Source organism: Desmodus rotundus, chromosome 1 (assembly GCF_022682495.2).
Source record: "Desmodus rotundus isolate HL8 chromosome 1, HLdesRot8A.1, whole genome shotgun sequence".
Classification (NCBI taxonomy): domain Eukaryota; kingdom Metazoa; phylum Chordata; class Mammalia; order Chiroptera; family Phyllostomidae; genus Desmodus; species Desmodus rotundus.
Genome location: NC_071387.1, coordinates 114,333,861 through 114,359,991, shown reverse-complemented (window position 1 = coordinate 114,359,991; position 26,131 = coordinate 114,333,861). Strand labels below are relative to the sequence as shown.

The window sequence follows — 26,131 nt, the reverse complement described above, 5'->3', positions numbered from 1 at the left end:
GAATCACTTGAGACTCAAATCATTTGAGACTATGACAGTTCTTCTGCCACAGGACTTCACTGTACCTTGAACTTGCCCAACAAGAGCACATTATAATGCCTTCTGTAGTTACCTCCCCCATCCCACCGCCAAGACTGTGAGCTTTGTGAATATAACTGATTCATAATTTATACTATCACTCGGGACATACAAGGGCCTAGCCTCTTCCACCTTACCTCTTAAACTAGCTAGTAGACTACGTGATGAGAAAATTTCCACCTGTTCTACTGACATCTTGAGAGACTGGATGAAATTTTGCTGCTCTTGGCTCTATAGAATAGTGTGGACCGTTTTCACAGTGTATTCACAACAGAAGACATGTGTGACTGGACGTGGGATGATTTCCCAACTAATGCAGGAGTAAACATGTCCTTAATGTGTATGACAGGAAAATAAGACTGATAATGATGTCTACCTTTTATTCCTCCCTTCTATAAACATTTATGGAGTGCCAACTATAAACTTGGCTCAGTCACAGACATTTGGTGCAGTGAGTGAGGTTATACACAAGGCACTCCGGGAGCGCAAACTTGGATGTGATAAATCACCCCCACCCCACTCCCAGCTTGGGCCTGCTAGAAGAGCTCTCTTGGGGGCTCCGGGCTTGGTTGGTTAAGTAAAGCATATAATCACATTCTCCTCTTCCCCGCGTCTTCTCTCCACCCCTGAGGGTCCACAATCTTGGTCTTCCTTTTCCCTCAAACTCTATCAATAATCACTTGCCATAGATACTCTGGGACAGACTAAATGATTAGCTGAGACTACAGCACCAGACTTAAATATTTTTTTTTGCTACTTCAGTAAAAAAAAAAAATCTTATATCTTAAACTACCACACACACATGCACTGACACACACATATTCTAGAAACACAACTTCCACAAAAGTATAGGCAATCTAGTTCATTTAAAAAATGACTGGTTGCAACACACTAAATTGATTTCCTAACTCTAATGCAGCCCGAAGAACATCTGGTCTATTCTGACTACAAAACTCTAACCTGGCTTAAAACGGGAGCAATTAGGTGCACAGATACAACTACTGTAAGCTAATATCTGAAAACTGGCAACTCTGCCAATGTCTACGAACACATACTAGAACACCAAGCAAATGTAATAAAAGGTAGGTATGTTAGTCTGCTAGGGCTGCCGTAACAAAATACCACTGACTAGTGGTCTTAAAAACGAATATTCTTTTTTCTCACAGTTCTAGATGCTAGAATGCTGAGATAAAGGTTCCGGCACACAGCTGTCTTCTCACTTTGGCTTCACAGGGCCTTAGAGTGTGCACAGAGCAGGCTGTGGGGAGAGCGCACACTCCGGTGTCTCTTTGTATAAGGACACCAATCCTACAAGATCAGGGTTCCACCTTATGAATTCCTTTAGCCTTGATTACTTTCTTGGAGGCCCCATCTCAAGTACAGCCAAAATGAGGGGTCAGTTCTTCAACGTATGAATTTGAAGAGACATAAACACTCCGTCTATAACAGTAGCTACACTTATATGAGCCATCACAACCCTAAGACAAAAATGAAACTAAATAAATATACTCCCTCTCAAGACAATCTGAGAATAATTGTATTAAATAGCTCAGAAAAACTCTTTCATGCAAAAGGCAAAAGCTAAAAGGGCAAATTTTAGTTTGATTGGCACAAAAATAACGCTGTAAGACAGAGGTGCATAAACAGGAATGAAACCTCAAATCACAAAACGTGAGGTTAAGTATGCTTCAAGTCACCCTGCTTCAAGAATTCCTCAAACCTAACAGTAAGGGAAGAGGTAAATCTATGCACTACTACAACCAACTCAAAAGGTCGTAGAGGATCTCGAAAACACACCGCAGGCAGTACGCTACGGCCTTGGCTAAATGAAGTCAGCAGGCTAAGGATCAGTGGCCTTGTTGGCTGGATGAGATAGTAGTATGGACTCCCACAGTCCAGAACAGCAAAACTTCTTCACAAAGGATCTTGTTCTCATTATTTTTTTACCTTTCACATAGGGAAAATTTTATTAAACAGAATTATGACAAATAGTTCTTTATTATTTAAATGTTTAAAAAAATTTATTAAAGAAACTTCTGGTCAAGCTAAAAACTGCTTGTCTCCTCCCACAACTACATCAAAATTTTAACTCAATTATAGAACAAGCATCACTGAGAACTACTAGAAGACTAGATGAACAGAAGTCGTATATCTTAGGATATAAAGAAGAAGCCACATCAAGACTGGCAGGAGGGGCAGAGATACGAAGCCCATGTATGGTGGTTAAGAAACAGAAGCGATGTCAGGGATGCAGTGGCCTCTCTGAGGAGCAAGGAGCCCTAACCCCACAGAGTTCCCAAGCCCAGGGTTCTAGTGATGAGAAGAGAATTACTGATAACCTCTGGCTGTGAAAAACTGCAGATATTGTGACTGAGTGAGACAGAGGGCTGCTGGAGACCTAGGCAGTGCAAGTCTTAAAGAGCCTATGCATGGACTTAACTCACTGATGGGCCCACTTGAGCTCCAGTGCTGGGGCAGCAGCTTGAAAAGTGCCAGGAACACACAGGGAGGAACTGAACTGACTAGCTTCCGAGCAGCTCACACCTGGAACATAAGTGATGGCAGACACCATTACCCCTCTGTTGAGCCCCCTCCCCAAAAAGCTGGCACACACAGCTGGGCACCAAGTCTGAGTCTCCAACAACCTTGCTAACATTGTTGGCCCACTCTGGTATTCCCAGAGACCCTGCCCCACCCAACACAAATACCTGTCCGGAATCTCTACCAATGGCTTTTCCATGCACATGACCGGTCTTGGCTCATGCTGGAAACATTCTGAAAATCTCTCAAAGGTTCACAAACCTCAAGCAAGCAGCAACTGGCCTCAGCGTGCCCTGTACCTCTTGCTAGGCAGCCCCAAGCCCGGCACTAGTAGCTATCTGCCTCGCTTCACAGCGTAGGCCTCTGCCAAGTGCCTCCAATTCCAGCACAGGTGGCATTCATCTGCAAATCACTTTGCACTCCTCCCAGTGGCTCCAGGCCAGGGTACAGGTAGCAGCTGACCTTGACCTGCTCCAGAGCCCCTCCCCAAAGGCCCCAGAACCAATATTCCTGGTGGCCAACTTCAGGCCACACTGGAGAACCACTCAGCCAGCTCCACAGACAACACACACAAAGGGCAGGCTTGGCAGGCACCAGAGCCCCACTGAAGTGAGTGCCATTCTGTGGGGTCAGCCCCCACACAACAGCTCCTCCACTGTACTCACTGCCATTCCTCACTGCAAATCAGCCTGAGGGTCAACACACCACCTAATGATGTGCCAAAAGCAATCCTGGCTCAACTGCAACAGGAGGGCTCACTCAACCCACGAAAGGGACACCTCTGGAGCACCCAGCAAAGGTGACCAAAGAGATTGTGCCACTGGGCCCCACAGGACACATACTATATAAGGCCTCTCAGCCCAGACTGGGAGACATAGCAGATCTACCTAATACACAGAAACAAACACAGGGCAGCAGCCAAAATGAGGAAACAAAGAAATATGTCTCAAATCAAAGAACAGCATAAAACACTAGAAACAGAGCTGAACAAAATGGAGACAAGCAATCTATCAAATGCAGAGTTCAAAACACTGGTTATAAAAATGCTCAATGAACTTTGGAGAATTAATGCACTCAACGAGAACTTCAACAAAGAGATAGGGAGAACCAAGATGGCGGCGTAGGTAGACACACTGCGCCTCCTCGCACAACCAGAACTGACAGAGAATTGAACAGCAAGGGGGACCGACACCAAGGAAATAGAAAATAAACATTCATCCAGACTGGTAGGAGGGGCGGAGACGGGCACCGGGGTGGAGAGGACTCGCGTGGCTGTGGCGGGACCGAGACTGGCGGAGTGTGGGACAAATGGCGCAGGCAGTCCGAGCACTAGCAGACCCTGCAGCCCCACATTTGCGCAGATAAACCGAGAGGGCCGGACTCAGAGTGGTGGAGAGTGGGGCAGGCAGAGCAGCGGGTAGCACCTTGCGGCACCACATTCGAGCACAGATAAACCTGACGAACGGCAGGCAACGAAGCAGACCGTGCAACCCAGGGCTCCAGCTCCGGGAAATAAAGCCTCAAACCTCTGACTGAAAGCACCCCTGGGGCAGCAGCAGGAGAGACTCCCAGCCTCACAGAAGAGGTTGTTGGAGAGACCCACAGGGGCCTAGAGTGTGCACAGGCCCACTTACTCGGGAACCAGCACCAGAGTGGCCCAGTTTGATTGTGGATAACGGAGTGAAAGATTGAAATCCGGAGGAGAGTGAGGCGGGCGCCATTGCTCCCACTCGGCCCCTCCCCCTCGTACAGCGTCACAGCACAGCAACCAGCGTTACCCCGCCCTGGTGAACACCTAAGGCTCCGCCCCTTAAAGTAACAGACGCGCCAAGACAAAAAAAAAAAAAAAATGGCCCAAATGACAGAACACTTCAAAGCTCCAGAAAAAATACAACTAAGCGACGAAGAGATAGCCAACCTATCGGATGCACAGTTCAAAGCACTGGTTATCAATATGCTCACAGACTTGGTTGAATCTATTCGAAAAACAGATGAAAAAATGAAGCCTATGCTAAGAGAAACAAAGGAAAATGTACAGGGAACCAATAGTGATGAGAAGGAAACTGGGACTCAAATCAATGGTGTGGACCAGAAGAAAGAAACAAACATCCAAACAGAAAAGAATGAAGAAACAAGAACTTGGAAAAATGAGGAGAGGCTTAGGAACCTCCCAGACGCCTTGAAACGTTCCAACATCCGAATTATAGGGGTGCCAGAAGGAGAAGAGGAAGAACAAAAAATTGAAAACTTATTTGAACAAATAATGAAGGAGAACTTCCCTAATCTGGCAAAGGAAATAGACTTCCAGGAAGTCCAGGAAGCTCAGAGAGTCCCAAAGAAGCTGGACCCAAGGAGGAACACACCAAGGCACATCATAATTACATTACCCAAGATTAAATGCAAGGACCTACATCCAAGATTACTGTATCCAGCAAAGCTATCACTTAGAATGGAAGGGAAGATAAAGTGCTTCTCAGATAAGGTCAAGTTAAAGAAGCTCATCATCACCAAGCCCTTATTATATGAAATGTTAAAGGGAGTTACCTAAGAAAAAGAAGATCAAAAATATGAACAGTAAAAATGACAGCAAACTCACAGTTATTAACAACCACACCTAAAACAAAAACGAGAGCAAACTAGGCAAACAACTAGAACATGAGGGTTGTCATTAAAGGAGTGGGAGGGGGAGAGAGGGGGAAAGGTACAGAGAATAAGTAGCATAGATGATAGGTGGAAAATAGACAGGGGGAGGGTAAAAATAGTGTAGGAAATGTAGAAGCCAAAGAACTTATAAGTATGACCCATGGACATGAACTATGGGGGGGAATGTGGGAGGGAGGGGGGTGGGCAGGATGTAGTGGAGTGGGGGGGGAATGGGACAACTGTAATAGCATAATCAATAAATATATAAAAAAAAAAAAAACAAAACCAAAGAGATAGGAAACAAAAATGGAGATAGAATATATTTTTAAAAAAGAAAGAACTGATGAATGCGATAACTGAAATGAATAATATATTAGAAGGAATCGATGTAGATTAGATGAAGCAGAGGACTGAATTAGAGATCTGGTAGACAAGGAAGCAGAACACACCCAATCAAAACAGCAAAAACAAAAAAGAATTTAAAAAATGAGCACAGTGTTAGGGCCTCTGGGACAACATCAAGTGTAACAACGTTCACATCATAGGGGTATGAGAAGAAGAGAGAGCGAGCAAGGGATTGAAAACCTAACTGTAGAAACAATGATGGAAAACTTTCCTAACCAGAAGGAAATATAGACACACAAATCCAGGAAGCACAGAGCGTCCCAAACACGAGGAACCCAAAGAGGCCCACACCAAGACACATCATAATCAAAATGCCAAAGGTTAGAGACAAAGAGAGAATCTTAAAAGAGAGAATCTTAAAAGTAAAGCAGTTAGTTATGGACAAGGGTGCTCCCATACACTGCCAGCAGATTTCTCAACAGAAATTCTTCAGGCCAGAAGAGAATGGCATGAAAAATCCCAAATCATGAAAAGCAAGGACCCACAATAAAGATTGCTCCACCCAGCAAGGCTCTCATTTAGAATGGGATCGATTAAAAGCTTCCCAGACAAGAAAACACTAAAGGAGTTGGCCGCCACGCCACAATGACAGCAGCCCACCCTTGACCTTTACTAACTTTTTGGTATTAATCTACCTTATGGTGATATAATTCATACACTATAAAATTCAGCCTTTTAAAATGTGGTATTTTTCCAGTGGTATAGTCACACATATGCACAACCAACACCACCATATAATTCAAGAACGTTTTCATCACCCGAGAAAGCAATCCCATAGCTATTAGCAGTCACTTCCCAATCTGTTCTCCCCCCAGCTCCTGGCAACCACCAATATACTTCCTATCTCTATAGATTTACCTGTTCTGGACATTTTCTATAAATGGAATCATACAATAGGTGGCCTTTTGTGCCTGGTTTTCACCTGGTACAGTGTTTTCAAAGTTCATCCATGTCCACTTTTTTAAAAAAAGCATTTTTAATGAGAAATTGAATAAAACACTAGGCAGAGGAGCATGAACCTCTATGAATGCATCATCTCACCCCAACAACACTCAACCCGTCCACACACCATGTACCGCACCTTTTCTTTTTTAATTTCGAATCAAATTCCAGATGCTACATTGTTTCTGTATCAATATTTCCATAAGGACATATCATAAAAGCTACTCTAACACTAGCCCCTGATTTGCATTTACCTTCTGATTTTAATGGCCTACCTCTACAAAGAACTGAATTTTCCTTTGCTAGGCATTACTTACTTAAGAAACACACTGGACTCGCATACCTGTTCTGCCTAATAAAACTACTGACGGGGAAAATGGAAATAGAGTCATGAACCAAAATCTCAGAAAACTTTCTCCAGAGGCCAAGGTTCCAAGTGATTTACAATTTGATAAATACCTCAACTTTTCATTTCCCCTGACAGTCAGGAACACTCATATGGAGGTTGTTTACTTTGTAGTCAGTCCGGGGAAGGACTAGAGGTTATTACAAGGGTGTTTTGTCTTGTTCTTAGCATGCACCAATTACAATCCAGAAAGCACTTGAAGTGCCTACATGAGGACTAAATACAATGTAATTTCACACAAAAAAGAGAGTCTACGAACCCAACAGACAGAAGGTAGGGTTTTTTAAATATTTGTTTTCACAAAGTAACCAAAAAGCAGATATTCACTATTATAAGGTGAAGGGAAAAGAAAGAGGAAAGAGAAGAAGAAAGCAATGAGGGTAAGGATAGAAGAATGGGAGAAGAATGAACATTCGAAGTATCTTACCTTTTTGTGAGCAATCAGGAGGCAATTGGAATGTTCGTGCTCACAAGCAATTTCATAGTCAGGGATCAGAGCCACCAACTCGCGGACGAAGCGTACCACTTCCTCATGCCAGGGCACGTTGGCCATGGTGAGAGTGCTTGCCGAACTCTCCCCGCAGTAGGTAACACCCTGTGGAAACATTACAATAGTTAGAGACGATTACTCGAATGTCATAGAGAAACTTTCTGAGCGAAAAAGCCTTTTGGAGGCCATCCAATGCAACCCCGTCTGTATTGTAAAGTGAAGAAAGTGACACGAAGATGGGCCCATCTTCTTGGGAACTAGCACAAATCAACAGTGACAAAGACAGCACTGGGGCTCCCTGGCCGGTGTTCTTTTCACTCAGTGGCAATGCCGCTGGCGGGCCCCTGAGCCTGTGTCATGGCACAGCCTCTGCTGTCGAGTCACAGGGGTGCGTTTGAACCAGTGCCACCCCTTTCTATCCAAAGACACTCACTGAACAATCTATTCACTGGGAAAATAAATTCAGTTACCATTTTCTAGTATAGTTTAGACTTAAGGTTGGTGAAATTTCTGTAAGAGGCTGGATAGGGATCCCATTATTATTCTTTATTCTTTAAAGATATCACTTTGTAACGTATTTTGCATGTGGATCTATGTACACATAAACAGAGAATCGTGCCAAACAGGAAACACTTCTGTGGATACCCAGACACGCACTTAAGCATACCTACCTATGCAAGCATGCTTCCCACCCTTGCAGAAACCCTTATGCCGTGAGGTAACTTGGGTTCTGTTTTGAACTGTACTTGACAGTCCAGGCACATAAAACCCAAGTTTTATAACTAAGTTCTCTACTTGGTAGATTACATAATGATAAATAATTAATTTTCTAATAAGAATGGCTATCTTAACTTTGTAGGCTCTTCAGATACCCCAGAATCAAATTATTCTAACTTTCCCAATAAATGGTTAGAATATTCTAGATATGCTACTAGTAAGCAGGGAAAACTGAAATAAAAAATGTACACCACTCACATACACTGTTTCTGCCTCTCTCGTTCATCCTCTTTCACACACAGACCCACACAGACACACAACATACGAGAGGGGGAAGAATGACATAAAGTGAAAAACCCACAAATGAACACTGCAGAGTGACTTGACCCTACAGATGGCAGAGCTGGGACATGGCCAAAAACTCAGATGAGCTCTGCAAAACACTCTATTCCAGATGGCTGCTCAAAAAGATGGCTGGTATACCAAGCTGAGATGACCTTTGCTGAACAAAATCCTTAAGTGACCCAGCTTAGTTATGATACACAAGAGAATCTTCTCTGTTAGTCTGGTAAGTTATTGAATTCACTAAACTGAGAGTCTGAGTTTTTGATTAATTAAAAAAGCAAGTAATAGTTTAAAAAATCTTTTAAGAAAGCATGGCTGAAAAACTGCTAAACATATCCAAATGTATAAAAAAACATGATTTATTAATAGATCAAGTCGGTCATAAAAATAAACGACTTCAATTTGAACACTGTTCATGATGTATGAATTGTATGAACAACCATGTATGAAGTAGTTAATTCAAAGGAATTTATTTTTAAACTTAAAAAGTTAGTTCATCAAGGCAGAGGTTTTAGATAAAATTTTACATTCATGACAATGGGTTTGGAAAACATTTTAATATTTCTCATTCAGCAACAATAAATCATGAAACATTAAGGAGATATTTGGCTTGGAAATGAAATTAAAGAATGAATGCCACAGTTCACTGTACTTTTCCATACATTCATATGATGTTTTAAAATTTGTATTTTAATTATTTTCAACATTTTTTCTTTTATTAATTCTAGACAGAAGGGAAAAGAGGGAGAAAAAGAGAGATAGAAACACTGATGTAAGAACCATCAATTGGCTACCTCTTGCACACACCCCAACCAGGCACCAGGCCCACAACCCTGGCATGTGCCCTGACCAGGAATCACACAGGTGACCCTTCAATTTGAGGGACAGTGCCCCACCAACTGAGCCATAGTGGCCAGAGCTAGCACAATGCTTTATAACACTTTCCAAAGCACTTTCACATAAAAGTTCTCATTTTAGCCAAACAGATTCTGTTGAGGCAAGCAGTACCGGGTCACTTGCTGAGCCGTCCACAGAGCCTGAGCCGTCACCATGACAGAAATGCTACAGGCAGAAACCGACTTCAGTGAATTCGTTTGTGGAGTACTTCCGGGAACCCTGAGCCCTAACTCAGTTTGGTTCCCAAAGCCCTCACTCTACGGTGCTGTCTCCTTTGCTTTGGCTGCTTCACTTCTTCCAACACTCTAGTCTCCCAGTGACGTGTCCTGACTTTATTCCTGGTCACACTTGACCTTGAATTGTCTAAAAACACTTAATTTTCTCTCACGGCATGGCCGTCTACCACCTTCTCATCCCACCAGCACCCCACACACCCTCCCCATGTATCACCAGCACCAAGTTCTTCCCTCACAACTCTGAAAAAAGAACCACCTCAAGGAAACAGATGGGCATAATGTAGCAACTGAAGAGCAGTCATAGACTCCAGAATCTATAGGTTGAGGAGTCACAAGCAGACCCAAAGAAAGCTCCTACAGAACAGGAGCACTTACTCATCTTCGGGTTTGGAGGGAATAGCGTAACCCACACCATTACACTGTGCCTTTCTCCTGGACCTCTCTGCTGTGGGAGATGGGGTGATGCGGTCTTTTTTTACTGGCTGCTTGGAAAGCTTACCTGGGCAGGTAAGGTCAAGGTCTGTGGGTCTTTTGGCAGCTTGCTATTCCAATTAACTGACCGGGTGTCTAAAGATTCCTGATACTGTTTCTGTTCCCTACTGTCAACATAAGAAACACTCACACCTGTAGAGAATTTCTGTGTGTTTATTTCAGCCAAACCTCAACAAGATGAGAAAATGCTCTGGAGAATGGCAGTTTAGCACCTTATTTTATACATTACAATCAAAAGTGGAGGTGTAAGGGGGTTACATGAAATCCACTGATGATAGATTAGGGAGGCGTGAGGAAGCAAAGCAGGGAAACACCTGGGATTGGATAAAAAGTGAAACAGACACTTTTACAAAGGTGGGTACAGGATAGTTCACAACCAGCAATTAACATGATAACAATAACAATGAGGGGACTTGTGGAAACCTCTGGTGCAGGGCCTGTGCTTTGAAGGGTCTGGAGGAAAAAGGAAATTGGATATTTTATTCTAAAGGTATGTTATCGTAGATGCAAAAAGACAACAGACAGGCTCAGTTAAGGTGAAGACTGACCTTTGTTAGGGAAAAATAGCAGCCTAGGACAAGACCAACTACCATGATCTGCTTTTAGTTAGAAAGTTTTCATTTCAAACCATCCTGTGGTTACTTTAGGTCTCTGAGTTTGTAATGCCACCACAGGCTTCCCCCTGAGCTTCTCAGGTTTAGTATGTGGCCCTTTTTCTTCCACACTACGGTTTGATGAGAAAAGAAGTGTCTTTATGATATTTTGCAGCAATATAGCCCACACACGTCATTCGTATATCCTGAATATGCTTCAACAGCTACCCCCACAGACAAGAGCCCAAGCTTCCCAGTGTGGCTTCAAGGCCGCCTTATTGGACTGTCCCGCTCCGTGCCCAGTCTTTACCTGGCTAAACTCCCCATCATCTCTTCAATCTCCGGTCGGAACCCCAACCGAATGTGACCTTGATATCATCACACCTTGCGCAAATCCTTTACCAGAACACTGGAATAATATGTCTAAATTCTGAGCCTACTCCTCTCTGTACCCCCAACCAATCTATGCTGAATGACCTACAGATCAAGTGACAAATTCTTCTGATAACAAACCCCAGAACTCTTGTCGGATTAATGTAACACTTCATTCACATTACTCAGAATTTTTCTGTTCTTTAACGATCAAGAACCGACTGACACACACTAGTAGATACCGCTGCATCCACGGACAACGGGCACTATGCCTTATCTCTGCGTGCCGAAGGAGCGAGGCTGTGCTACAAATTGTTTTGCGAGATGCATCCTGCAAGGACTGAGCTCTACAGACAGTTGCAGTGCTAAGGGCAAGAGAGTTCTAAATCATAAATCACTGGACAACAAATAATTACTGTTCTCAAGGTGCAATGCTAGCAGAGAATACTAAGGCAGTGTTTCATTTATAAATAGATTGTATTATGAAAGGATTTCAATGAGACAGATATTTGTGACATGAAACACATTTTCACAAACAAGCAAGCCAATAATGATAGTTAACATTCTCAGGTTAGCAAATAAAGGCCTATTTAAGCCCAATGAAGCTAAAATATAATTAATTTACAGGGAATATAACAGAAAAAATATTTTATAAGATTAGCAATGAAAGAAAAGAGGAAATCAATATAATAAATAGCTTCTATTGATTTAGTGTAAATAAATGTGCTTAACGGAAAGTGAGTTAAACATTTACAGAATCCAGACATACCCATATCTCCACTGAATTCTCACAATGAAGCTATTAAATTGCTATTATTATTCTAATTTTCACCTTGAGGAAGTTTACACTCAAGGAAGATAGTAGCTAGTTCCCCCAGCTCCGTCAGGACCTTTCAGGAATGTATCAAAGCTGTGTTCTTCCCCTTCCCCACTTGAGAAGCCAGCCTGTGCAGACTGTGAGACTCCTGCACCCCCCACATACTCACACATCCAGGAAATTCAGAGAAAGGACAGGAACGGTATTGTGTTTGCTTCTGCAGAGAGGCCCAGGCAATCACTGGCCTAGGGTCCGTTAGTACCATCAATTTCACATCTTCAGAGCCTTTATGTGACCATGAGGTACTATTAAATTTTAATGCCAACCCTTTGGAGGGACAGGTCCTGGAAGACTCTTTCTTTTCATCAGCAGCACAGGTAAGGGATAAGTCTCCAAGTGCCATTCATGTCAGTGGGTAAATTCTGTCCTAATTCAGCCTTTCACTGAAGTTAAAAGGGACTCGTCTTCTGTCCTTTAAACCTCAGTCCTGTCTCTGCTGGAGCAGAGTACCACCAGGTGGTCTCTCTTCTCCCACCCCTGAGGAATCCCCTCAGAGACCTGCCTATGCCCTCAGACTGGCTGTGTTCTCAGGAGCATGTTTATCATAACATACTTACTTCTGTGTGCCTGGTTTGGAGGACTCTAAGGCTATCTTAGCCTGTCACATTGCTGCGCTCCACAGATGTTCTCTGCAGAGGGTTTAAAACGCCGTTTTAGAAAGCTTTAACTTTAACAAAACAATAGCTTGCCTTTTCACACATTAAATAGTTTAACCTTATTGAACAGGAAAGTATGCCTTCTCCATTTACTGATTTCATTTCAATCATCTGAATTACAAAAGCAAGCTATGCTCACTAACATATCACAACACATAGGTATAAAAATTAAGCCTTTCCTTCCCCTTGTATCAAATAGAACGCTGTTAACAATCTCGTATGTGTCCCTCCATACTTCTCTTACATAAATAGATCCCAACATATACAGTCAAAATGTAATCAAATAATAAATATTATCTTATAACTTGATCTGTTTCTTAATAGCACACTGTATTCGGTGAACACCCCTTTTCCTACTTCAGTTTAAAAGGAAGACATTCGTGAACCCGTCAGACAAATGAGAGCTGGTTTCACAAGGCGCGATCCAGTGCCCGGCGGCCCAAGCACGTGGCACGGTGACACTGCACGTCCTCTATACGAGACAAGCTGGCCGTCACCATGTTTCCCCTGATACAACACAAACTGATATCTACTACACGTTCTGTCATTTAAATAACACAGTTTACAATTCTCATTAGATTACACATTTCTCCAAGAATTTTAAAATAAAATCTCTCAGTGTAGCTCTTACTTTTGTAGACTTTGCCTTGTTCCATAAGACATCCATTTGCCAAATGGTACATCTATATTAAATTTTGTATCTGCTTGCCTTGACGAGGCCTGGCACATGGAGAGAGCTCAGAATATTTGTTGAATGCAGGGACAAAACAGCACAATAGAAATACTGTTTAAAAGAAACTATGTCATTATAACATCTCAGGTACAGACAGAAGGTCTTACATATTTCCTAGTTATGTTCATAATTTGCCCAACAAAAAAATAATCATTAAAGAATTACACTGTTGCCCTGACTGATGTGGCTCGGCTGGCTGGGCACCGTCCAGCAAAGTGAAAGCTCCTTGCTTTGATTCCGAGTCTGGGCACGTGCCTGGGTTGCAGGTTCAGTCCCCAGTCAGGGTGCATACAAGAGGCAACCAATCAACATTTTTCTCTCACATTGATATTTCTCTCCCTCTCTTTCTCCCTCCCTTCCCGTTTCTCTAAAAACAAATAAATACAGTGGTACATCAGTACTCGTCATTAATTTGGTCCGGAGCTTGTGACAAGTGCCAAGACTGACAAGTACCGAACGATGAAGCATTTTCTCTTGCAGGGCGTCAAGACTCACACAAGTTCTAGCAAGTGTGGCAAGTCCTGAGCAAGCCACACAGTGCTGACACATTTTTTTCCATCAACGTGATGTGTACAGGGTTTGACGAGTTCTGAAGCCAATGAGTGCCGAGGTATGACTGTAAAATCTTTCTTTCAAAGATTTTATTTATTTTTACAGAGAGGGAAAAGTAGAGAGAAACAAAAGGGAGAGAAACACTGATATGTGAGAGAAACATCAACTGGCTGCCTCTCACCTGACCCCAACAGGGGACCTGGCCCACAACCCAGGCATGTGCCCTGACCAGGAATCGAACAGGCAACCTCTCATTCGCAGGCTGGCGTTTAGCCTATTGAGCCACACCAGCCAGGGCTGATTTTTTTTTTTTTTAAAGAATTACACTATGTACATAGTAGCCATCTTTCTTTAAGAAATAAATTGGTTGATTCTTTTCAGATTATAAAATAACTTGTTCACTATAGAATACATGAAAGAAAATAAAAGAAGGAAAATGAAAATAGATGGCCATGTGATCCAGCCAAGTTGCCTTATAACAGAGGTTTTACTGCAACATAATTTGAGGCAGCACTCTTTAATAGCTAAATCATAAATTAAAACACCATTAATCTCCTATGTTGGAAAGGTTCACTTAAGTCAACATATATATTTCAGGTGCAGTTTGTATCTTTGCTTCATTAAAGAGCAATTTCAAAGAAAAGAGTGTTTTTGACCTGACCACAGATAAAATGCCACACACTCAGACAGCAGTATTTCTTCCACCTGTCCCCACTTCCCAACCCTCCAGAGTACAGTAAGATAGAGAGCTGAACTTACTAAAAGAGAGCTGTAAAACTCTGAAATATCCACCGATTCGATACAGAGTACATTCAACTTCATAAATATTAACTGAAAAGTGGAGCTTTCAGAGATGGTGTGAATTTTCTGGTCACTTTCTCTCATCTGGTGGATTCTTAGTCATCCAAGAAAGCCAAATGCCTCCTACCACTCCACAGCTTTAACTACCATCTCATACTGATGACTCCCAAATCATTACCGCCAACCTGCCTTATTGCTGACCTCCACACTTACATAGCTATGGCCTGTGTGAGCCTATATTTGGATATTTAAAAAATACCTCAAAATTAAAGAGGCCAACATAAAAATGCATGAAATTACTTTCCAGGCTTACTTGCGTCCTGCACCAGTCTTTCCATCTCAGTAAACTATTCAACATCCAACAACTGTTCAAGCGAAATATCTGGTGCCATTCTTGATTCCTTTGGTTCCGTCACTCCTGCGTATCATCTAGCGGTAAGTTCTGTTGGTTCTATTTCCAAAACTTATCCCAAATGCAGCACTCTTCTCCAACTATATTACCAATGACCTTCCCCAAACCATCATCTCTTGCTTGGATTAAGCAATGGCTTTGTAACTGGTTGGCCCACTTCTACTATCGCCCTCTATAATCTACTCATGACAGAAGCAAGGTGATATTTTAAAATCCTAAATCAGATCACATCACTCTCCAGCTTAAAACCTTTAAAGGTATACTTAGTATACAGAAAAGCTTACCATGAAAGTTAGTATAAAATCCAATTCTCTTGTCCTTGCTTGAAGGGCCTAACAAAATCTGGCACCAGCCTGCCTGTCTGTTTCATCTCCTCTCACTGTCAACGCCAACCGCCCCCCCGGAAATCACGTAGGACCTCTGTGTGCTATCTGTGCCATCTGCCAGAATGCTCTGACCCCGAGCCTTTGCATATTATCTTCTTAGTATTTAGGTATCAGTTTTGAAAAAGTTATCTTCTCAGAAAAGCCTTCTAGCTTATGAAATCCAGAAGAGCCAAACACAGTATCTAGCAAAACAATACATGCACGTACCCTTGATTCATCAATCCACTTAAGGAATCCATCCCAAAGAAACACGGGCAAAAACATGACAGACAACCAGACATTATATGCCTTTTGCTGGAAATATACAATACCACCCGTGGAATAATCTTGAAATGCAAACACACACACACACAAACGAATCTGATTAATCTGCTCTTGATTTAACTACCAATCCACAGGGAATACAGAAAGCAGAGCAAAATGCAATCAGCAGAATCTAAAATATAAATATGAGGAACTAGCCAGGATAAATAATCATTTTCTTCAACAAAATAAATTATGAGGAGAAAACATGGAAGAGGAATTAGATTAAAAGAAATTTAAGAGAAAAATAATCTAATTACAATGAATGGCTCTTATTTAGATCCAGATTAAAAAATACTGTTGAAATAGCTGGGCCAGTTTGAAACCTTGTATGTTCCAATACTTAAAAATTATTGTTAAAATTGTTTAGTTATGAGAATAGATTTCTAAGTGTCTAAAAACGAGTGTATATCTTTAATTGTGTATCTTTAATAGTTATATATTTAAACAGTTATGGATCAATGATATAATGTAGGGATTTGCTTCAAAATGATACAGTAAAAGCAAGAAAATGGGTAGAGATATAGCTGAAACATGAGTTGGTAATTTTTGAAGCTGGGTGATGGATGAATGGGGTTCATTAGACCAGTGTCCCCATTTCTTATATATCTGAAGTTTTCCATAATAAAAACTTATTTAAAAGCCAACCAATTACTCACTACAACACTTTTACTTCTTAGCATATTAATGTTACTACAGTTAACCCTTAAATAATACAGGTTTGAACTGCAAAGGTCCACTTATAGGCAATTTTCTTCCAACAAGTACTGTAAATGATTTTCTCTTCCTTAGAATAAAATTTTCTTTCCTTCAGCTTCCTTTATTGTAAGAGTACAGTATATGACACATATAAGACACAAAACACATGTTAATCAACTGATTATGTTATTGGTAAGGCCCTGGTCATAGTAGGCTAGTAGTAGTTAAGCTTTTGGGGAGTCAAAAGTTACACACAAAATTTCAAGTGTGCTCCTAACTCTCCATCGTTCAAGGGTCAATTGTATGTAGTTTTTAATCATTCGGTTTGTGTTGACTGTCTACCTCTCACCGAAATATTATTAGCTTTGTAAGAACAAATGCTTGGTCTTTACTGCTACTATTCCCAATGACTAGAAGAGTCCCAGGTTCCTGAGTGAATAAATAAAATAGCTGGGATCTCCTGTAGAAGTTTAAAGATTTTTTAACTCTGGGATGGTCAACAAAGCATCATAGGAAAGTGCACAGCAGTGGCCAGCAGGGACTCACCTTCACTTCGATGAAGTCAGGACTCCCTAGAGACACCAGCTCAGCATAGGCTTGGAGCTCATCCACATTCCAGGCTTTAACGAGAGTCAGTCTGTAGACAGTACGCTGTTGCTGAAACAAAGGAAAAGCCAACGCTCTTTTCATCTTGGTAGAAGTTACACCTAGGCAAACGTTCACATTTCTTCAACCCACAGAGAACGCAGGTAATGTGAAGGGCAGCATGAACCTCCACAAATTGAAGTTATATTTTGTAGAAATATGAAAGAACTGTAAACAAAGTAATAAGAATCCCATAAGCCTTAAAAAGCAAAGAAACTGGTGTATTTCTTTTCTTTCACTCACAATAACAGTATTAGGTACCCAAAAGTTCCTTGACAAATATAAATTGAGTAAGATTTAGTAAAAAACGGTAAGTTGACCAAATAGTTTTAGATTGTCAAAAATTAATTCAAATAGCCCTGGCTGGTGTGGCTCAGTGGATTTAGTGCCAGCCTGGCAACCAAAGCATCACCAGTTCGATTCCCGGTCTATGGCACACGCCTGGGTTGTAGGCCAGGCCCCCAGTAGGGGGCGTACAAGAGGCAACCACACATTGATCTCCCTCTCTTCTCCCTCCCTTCCCCTCTCCAAAAGTAAATAAATAAAATCTTTAAAAAATAAAAATAAATAAAAAATAAAAATTAGATTAAGCAAAAGTAGCCAGTTACCAAATAAAAAGGAAAAAATGAGTAGCTTTTTCTGGCATAGAGTAGTGGGGCAAATGTGGACTCTGGAGCCAAACTGAACCCCAGGCGACGAGCTAGCTGTCTTCAATCCCTGCTGTCAGCTCCTACCCATGGGAAATGAGGGATTGCACAGGACTCAAAGTGTCAGTCCATGTAGCACTTCGTGCCTGGCAGCAGTTAGTCCCACCAAGTGTCAGCTTCTGTATGCCACTATAGGCGACATGTATGCTGCATGTACAATTACAAAACACAAAGCAAGCAAAATTCTACGTACAGCTGTCAAATACATGTGTAAAATGTACCTATAAAATGATTAATTTATGAAGTAACATGGACAGTGAATAAAATAAATTTTTCTGAGACCATAACAAAATTCACCTACATGGATAGCCATGATGGATTTATAAATATAATGTAATTGCAAGAGAAGCTTAAAATTCCTTTGATCAAATAAATTGGCAATGACATCAACAATAATAACAATAGTAGGAGTTAGCAATGAGTCAGACTTACTATGTGCCAGCTGTTGTTTTCAGTGCTTAATATCTTAGCAAAAACCCCAATAGTTATCTAATCTTTACAACAATTCTTACAAAACATGTTTATTATATTTACATTATACATACGAACTTCAGGCTTAGAGCTGTTAAATGTATTTCCCAAATTTACACAGATGGAAAGCAACAAAGCTGAGATATGAAGCACCAAGTGATATGAACCCAGGGCAGACTCTCTTACTTTGCTAAACATTTTAAATAGTGAAATAAGACATACAAAGAGAAATGTACTTAAAACATGAATGCATAGCTCAAAAAATTACCATGAAGAAAACGCCCACCACTCAGTCACAATTTACTTATTTTGCAACTAATATACCAAGAGGGAGGGAGATTGAAAAACACCAGATTTTATTATAAAAAATTGTGTATTTATTCTTACATGTTTCAACTTCCATCACTTTCAAAGTACCCTGCATTTCATGCAATAGACCTATCAAGACTGTTTTTTCCACTGCTCAAAACAGTTTTTGAACTCTTGGATTTTGATGCCTTTTAGTGCTCCTGCTGTTTTTTGTTTCACCTCTTCCACATTGGCAAAATAGTTCCCTTTCAGGACTTTTTTCATCTGGGATAACAACAACAACAAAAAAGACACTCGGAGCAAGACTGGATGAATAAGGAGGGTGGAGCATGGGGATCATCCCGTTTTTGGTCAGAAACTGCTGAACACTCAGTACAGTGTGGGCAGGTGTGCTCGTAAATCACCCACCATGAAATGTGCAAAGGCGTTGAAAGAGCCTTCAAACAAAATTCACTGAGGCTGAACGCAGCCTCTCACAACAAGCCAGCTGGTACACTGATACGACGGGTTCCTAGAACACCCATCTAGTGGGGGAAACCTGTACTACAAGGGACAGCCATCCAGAGGATAATTCCAATTTTGGGGGGGGGGTCCCTCTTCATATTACTATCCTGAATTTAACATTGTAGTTCAGATTTGTGCCTATGTTTGAAATTTATATAAATGAAATTATATATTCTTTTACATCTTCTGTTATTCAATGTTGTATAGTTTTGATGCATGCATAGGGCCCACATTTTTCCTTGAATATATGCATCATAGGATAAATATACATTCAACTTTAGCAGATATTGGAAAATAAAGGAAGAAGTGAAGTCTATACAAAGTGAAATAAAGAGAAATATACAGGGAACCAACAATGAAGGGAAGTAAACCAGGACTCAAAGCAATGATTTGGAACAAAAGGAAGAAATAAACATTCAACCAGAACAGAATGAAGAAACAAGAATTCAAAAAAAAAAAGGAGAGGCTTAGGAACCTCCATTATAACCTTAAACATTCCAGCATCTGAATCATAGGGGTGCCAGAGGAAAAAAGAGGAAGAGCAAGAAATTAAAAAGTTATTTGAACAAATGATGAAGGAAAACTTCCCCAATCTGGCAAAGGAAACAGACTTCCAGGAAGTCAAGGAAGCCCAGAGAGTCCCAAAAAAGTTGGACCCAAGGAGGAACACACAAAGACATATCATAATTAAGATACCCAAGATTAAAGAGAAAGAGAGAACCTTAAAAGCAACAAAAGTAAAGGAGACAGTTACCTACAAAGGAGTTCCATAAGACTATCAGCTGATTTCTCAAAAGAAACCTTGCAGGCAAGAAGGTGCTGGGAAGAAGTATTCCAAGTCATGAAAGGCACGGACCTATACACAAGATTACTCTATCCAGCAAAGCTTTCATTTAGAATGGAAGGGCAGATAAAATGCTTCCCAGACAAGGTGAAGCTAAAGGAGTTTATCATCACCAAGCCATTATTACATGAAAGGTTAAAGGGGCTTATTTAAGAAAAAGAAGATCAAAACTATGAACATTAAAATGGCAATAAATTCACAACTATCAACAATTGAATCTAAAAAGCAAATTAAGCAAACAAGCAGAACGGAAACAGCATCATAGATATGGAGATCACTTGGAGGATTATCAGTTGGAAGGTGGAAGGGGCAGAATGGGGGAAAACGTACAGGGATTAAGAAGTACAAATTCATAGGTACAAAATAAACAGGGGGATATTAAGAACAGTATAGGAAACGGAGAAGCCAAAGAACTTAAATGCATGACCCATGGTCATGAACTAAAGTTGGAGGATTCCTGGCTGGAATGGGGGCGGGGTATCGGGTGTAGGGGGACATAAGGGAAATAATTAGGATAACTTAATAGCATAACCAATAAAATATATTTTAAAAAGATTTAATCTGTCCCCATATTGAATACACTTTCAATGCAATTCAATGTAAAGTGTAGGGCTTTTTAAATTTTCAATTGACAAGATGATGCTAAAATCTAAATGGAAATGCTAAGGGCCAAGCACAGCCAAATCAATCATAAGGGAGAACAAAGTTAAAGGACTTGGACTACTAGATATTAAGACTTAGTAAAGCTACAATAATTAAGACACAGTGGTATTGGCAGTGTCGTAAGTAGGGCAATGGAACAAAATAGAGTTTAAAAACAGTCCCAAACATGTATGGATACCTGATTTATGACAAAGTTGACACTGTAGAATAAGATAGAAAAAATGTTATTTAAATAAACAGTGCTAGGTCAAATGGATATGCATGTGTGTGGGGGGAACGTTCACACTTTAAATTTTTTAAATAATGTATTATAGAATTGAATGTGGAAGTAAAACAACAAAATGTCTACAAAATAACATAAGACTCTCTTGACAACTTCCTTAACCAGCTTGAAATGCACTCAAGATAGTAGGAAGGATGATAAACTGACTACTTTAAAATTAGCAACTTCTCTTTATCAAAAGACATGAGAGAATAAAGAGACAAGCCACAGAGTAAAAAAAGACACTGACTCACATCTACAATATATACAGAACTTCTATCAACCAGTAAGGAAAAGATAACGCAAAATAAAAATTGACAGAGGCAATGAATGTTCTTATATGGCCTGGAGTAACAATGGTTATGATTTGATGATGGAGAACACTAACTCTGAAGCAATTACCCCTCTAATAACAGGGCATCCAAATGACCAATAAACAGAAATGCAAATTAAATACCTAAGAAAATATTATCTCACCACCACCACAAAGACTGTCAAAAACCACTTGGAGGCAAGGATGCAAAACAACTGGAACACACGGCTGTTAGGAATGTAAATTCATATATCGCTTTAGAAACTGTTGGGCATTATCTACCCACGGTGAATGAATGTACACCAAACGATCCAGCAATTCCATTCCTGGATATACTGCCAACATACGCGAGCGCATACGGACACTGAAAAAACACATACAGGAATGTTAGTAGGAGGATTATTCGTAATAGCCCCAAACTGGAAATATGTGAGTATCCTTCAATAGTAAAATAAATAAATTGTGGCACATTCATTTAATGAAATGAAAGTGCAATGAAAATAAATGGACTAGAGCTGTACAAAACATCACGGATGAATCTAAAAACAGATATAAATCAAAATGTGTATATTCACAAAAGAATATACGCTGTATGATTCCATGTCTGTAAAGTTCAAAAACAGGGAGAACTACCTCATGACGTGGACAGGAAGGGGGCTGGTGACCAGGAGGAGACCTGAGTGGTGCAGGAGAGGGACTGTGTGAGCGCGCTCAGCATTCTATGTCCCGAGTCTGCCGTTGGACACAGAGGTGCGCGCATCTTGCAGTAACTCACCCGGCTGTTCATTCGAGCTCTGTGCACTTTTCTGTGTGTGTGATATACTCCAATAATAAATCCTATTAAAAATTTTAAAAACTATACACAAAGTGCTGGGAGTGGGAATCAAATTTTAAAAGCCTTTCTGCATTATATTCACAAGTATTCATGGATAAAATGATATTATTTTTTATTTAACTTGAAATATTCCAATGTCTCCCTTACACCCCAAGTAAAAAAAAGAAATGAATGAAACGAGAAATGTAGAACGCTGACAGTTGTCAAAGCGAAGACTGTGGTTACACAGGAATTCAGGTTATTATTTCTTCTCTTGGGTGTTTTAAAAATCCACAATAAAAAGGTAAAAAACACACAGTTATAAGTTAGGATTCTGTTGCTTCTCTTGAGATAGCTTTCGGTGCTACATATTCTGGATGACGTTAGTATATCCCCAGACTACAGCTCTTAATTTCGATGATTTATCTTGACAGTTGCAACTGAAGATGAACTTGAGTTGAGGGTACGTCAAAGCAAGATAAAATGGTCTCCTAAAATATGGTACCGAGTTACGAGTAATCAAAGAAATGCAAATTGAAGCAGTAATGAGGTACTGCTTTGGCTTATGAAGTTGGCACAGATTTCTTTTTTCTTGTAACAGCAACATCCAGTGCAGCCTAGAGTTTAGCAAGACAGACACACTAATTCACTGATGGCAAAAACATCATTCAGTCCAAATATTTTGGAAAGTAACACGGCAATGTGATTGAAGAATCTAAAATATATCCAAATCTGTTGCCCTAATAATTGCATTTCTAAAAATTTAGCCTTTGGAAATGATTAAAATTGTGAACAAATACTGATGAATAAGAATGTTCACTCCAGCTTTATTTATAATAATGAGATATCATAAGCTCTCAAGATGTTCAATCCCAAGAAATGGCTGCGTGACTTATGATATAACCATTGAACTAACGCTGAAGATGACATTCCCAACAGTGGTTGTACATCCTAACACAGCAGAGAAGCACACTCCTAACACGAGGAGAGCTCAATGCAGATGTGATTCTCAGGAAGGGGTGGGGCCCGGGGAGGGGAAGTGGGATGTGTTTGTTTTCTTGTTTCTATGGACAATAACTATTTTAGAAGAATGTTTAATGACTAGGGATACTTTTCATGTAGTAGTGTTAAATTTTTAAAAAGCTAAAAATGAAATAGTACGTGCACCACAATATTATTGACATAAATACATATACACCGAAAAAAAGGCTTGTAAGGAAACACAATAAATACTGTGGATCAGGAAACACGTACACACACACGGGCACACACAGTTTTACATTGTGCTGACTCCTGAGACCGGGTCAGTTCAACAGTCACTTGACGTGCCCGATCTCAACTATCCATTATAGCAGAGGCCTTAAAATCCTCCTGCTCGAAGACCAGATATTTGGTAATGGAAGTGGAAAAATATTTGCCTTAGGTTCACCAGAGCCTCAAAAGACCGTGAGTATCAGCAAAAATATTAGACAGTTTGGCCAGGGGTGAAGATTCATGTTACCGCCATTACGTACTTCCAACAGCAAAAAGGGAGGGGCCTGACATCCTCCTGGGAACGTGGTCAATGGGCAGAAAGATGTTGCTTGTGTGAAGGAGCAGGAGGAGGGTGAAGCCACACACATACTTTATACAAATATAAATACACATGTAAATACACATACACACAACTGTGTTATTATAATGTACCTAATGGACATATGGTCAAAGGGGCACTGTAAGTTCATCCCTTGAGAAACCACGAGAAGAGAAAGCTGAGCTGAGAAGCGCAAGCGCACAGACGGAACAGGCTACGGGCACTGGCAGCTAACAGGGGAAGTAGAGACTGTAAGTAAACTTTCTACAGCAGAAAAAAATTCCCACTAGAGGATTAAAAAAGCAATATTTACACTTCAAAAAAGCAAAGGAGTAGCACAGAACAGTGATCCTCCATCCTTTGGAGGATGAGAGGGTGGAAGAGGTGGCTCCTTTGGCATCAGAGCCAATTGAACGGGACAGCACCACACAGAAATTTTACAACATGGGAATGCAAGGACAAGCAAATAAATGAGAATAATCTTTTTAAAAAAGATGAGCAGTAAAGGAGACAGGATGTAAACAGATAGAGAAAAACATTAAATGGAAGAGAATAAATACATGGTAAGGTTTCCAGAGGAAAAGAGATTTGACTGCAAAGTCATAGGGCCGCTTTCTACTTTCCATGTGGGAGGAGATCTCCATAGAGAAGTCCACCATCACAGGGTGAAGGGGAGAGAAGCCTATCTCTGGAAGATAATCACCCAGAACTGAAAGCAACCAAGACGTCCTTCAACGGGTGAAGAGAGAATCTGTGTTCTACCCATACAAATAATGTGATAAAGAGAAATGAGCTACCAAGCCATAAGAAGACATGAAACCTTAAATGCATATGAGGGGGGACCCTCCAAAAACTGGAATTTATTTATAAGAAATTGTGTATTTGTTCTTACATGTTTAAACTTCAGTCACCTCCAAAGTACTCTCCATTAGATGCAATACACCTATTGAGACTTTACCACTGTTCAAAACAGTTTTTGAACTCGTCAAGTTTGATGCCTTTTAGTGCTTCTGCCGGTTTTTTGTCTCAGCTCTTCCACATCAGCAAACCATTTCCCTCTGAGGACTTTTTTCACCCAGGGAAACAAAAAAAAGTCACTTGAGGCAAGATCTGGTGAATAGGGAGGGTGGGGCACAGGGGTCATGCTGTTTTTGGTAAAAGAAAAGAGTGTTCAACTCAGCCCAGTGAGGGCAGGTGCACTCGTAAATCACCCATTGTGAAATGGAAAAATGAATTCACAGAGAATTCAGAAAAAATTCAGTGAAGCTGAATGCACACACGACAATGCCAGCTGCTACACTGACACAGACGGGGTCCTAGAGCTCAGCTGGCAGGGGAAGCCTGTACTGCGAGGGGCCTGCCCTCCACAAGATAATTCCTGTGGGTTATTTTTCGGTCCCCCTCTCGCATATGTAAGTGAAAAAGACAGACAGACCACATACTCTATGATTCCAATGATATGACATACTGGAAAATGCAAAAACTGTAAAGAGAGAAAGATCAGTGTTGCCAGGGATTTGGGTGGAGATGTGGGGACTTGAACAGGTGGTGCACAGGGGATTTTTTTAGGGCAGTGAAACTGTTTTATATGGTACTATAATAGTGGGTGCAAAACACTGCGTTAATCAAAACCAGAGAACGTTAAAGCATATGAGAACCTGGATGTGTACAAACTTGAGATCCGTGGTCTTCCCAAAACCCTCAATCACAGTGAAATCACGAGGAAAACATCAGACAACTCCCAGCTGGGGGATATTCTACAAAATACCTGACCAGTATTCCTCAAAATTGTCACAGCATCAAAAACAAGGAAAGTTGGGAAAAAGAACTGTCAAAAAAAGAAGCCTACCGAGACGAGACTGCTAAATGTGAAGTGGGCCCTGGAAGGGATCTTGGGACAGAAAAGGAAACTTGAATTAAGTATGAATTTCATGTATCAATATTGCTGTATTAATTATAACAACTATACCACAGAAATGTAGGATGTGAACCATAGAGAAAAACGGGTGGGCGGGAGGTCCATGGGAACTCTCTGTACTATCTTTGCGGTTTTTCTGCAAATCTAAAACTGCTCCAAAACACAAGTCAATTAAAAGAATTAAAAACATGCTCAAGTGTTTATAGTAAATAAGTGGAAGTAAGTTTCAATCAGGAAATGGTTAAATAAGTGATGAAGTATCCATACAATAAGGTGCAGCTGTTTCAAAGAATGAGGTAAAATTATTTGTACTCACACAGAAAGAGGCGCACAATACACCGATAAACGAAGACAGAATCTGCACAGTGCGTGGGTGGGCAAAAGTAGGTTCACAGCTGAGTCTGTGAAAGCTTATTCTTATATCATTATTTACTAATTATTGTATTATTTTCATACAAATAACTATGAACCTACCTTTGCCTACTCCATATGTAAAGTGGATTCAATTTGTATTTTTAAAAATTCAAGTATA

General features: G+C 40.6%; 1 protein-coding gene across 2 annotated transcripts in view; it reads right to left on the bottom strand.

The window, feature by feature from the left end:
- The window catches only part of LOC112314803 (S-adenosyl-L-methionine-dependent tRNA 4-demethylwyosine synthase TYW1), a 161,184-nt gene that overhangs the window by 16,018 nt on the left and 119,035 nt on the right, over positions 1 to 26,131 (bottom strand). For both annotated transcript variants that reach the window (XM_024571335.3, XM_024571336.3), the window contains exons 14-15: positions 17,123 to 17,233; positions 7,443 to 7,610 (exon numbers count right to left, since the gene is read on the bottom strand). In XM_024571335.3, the coding sequence (XP_024427103.2) occupies positions 7,443 to 7,610; positions 17,123 to 17,233 (279 nt within the window). The remainder of the gene's footprint in view (positions 1 to 7,442; positions 7,611 to 17,122; positions 17,234 to 26,131) is intronic.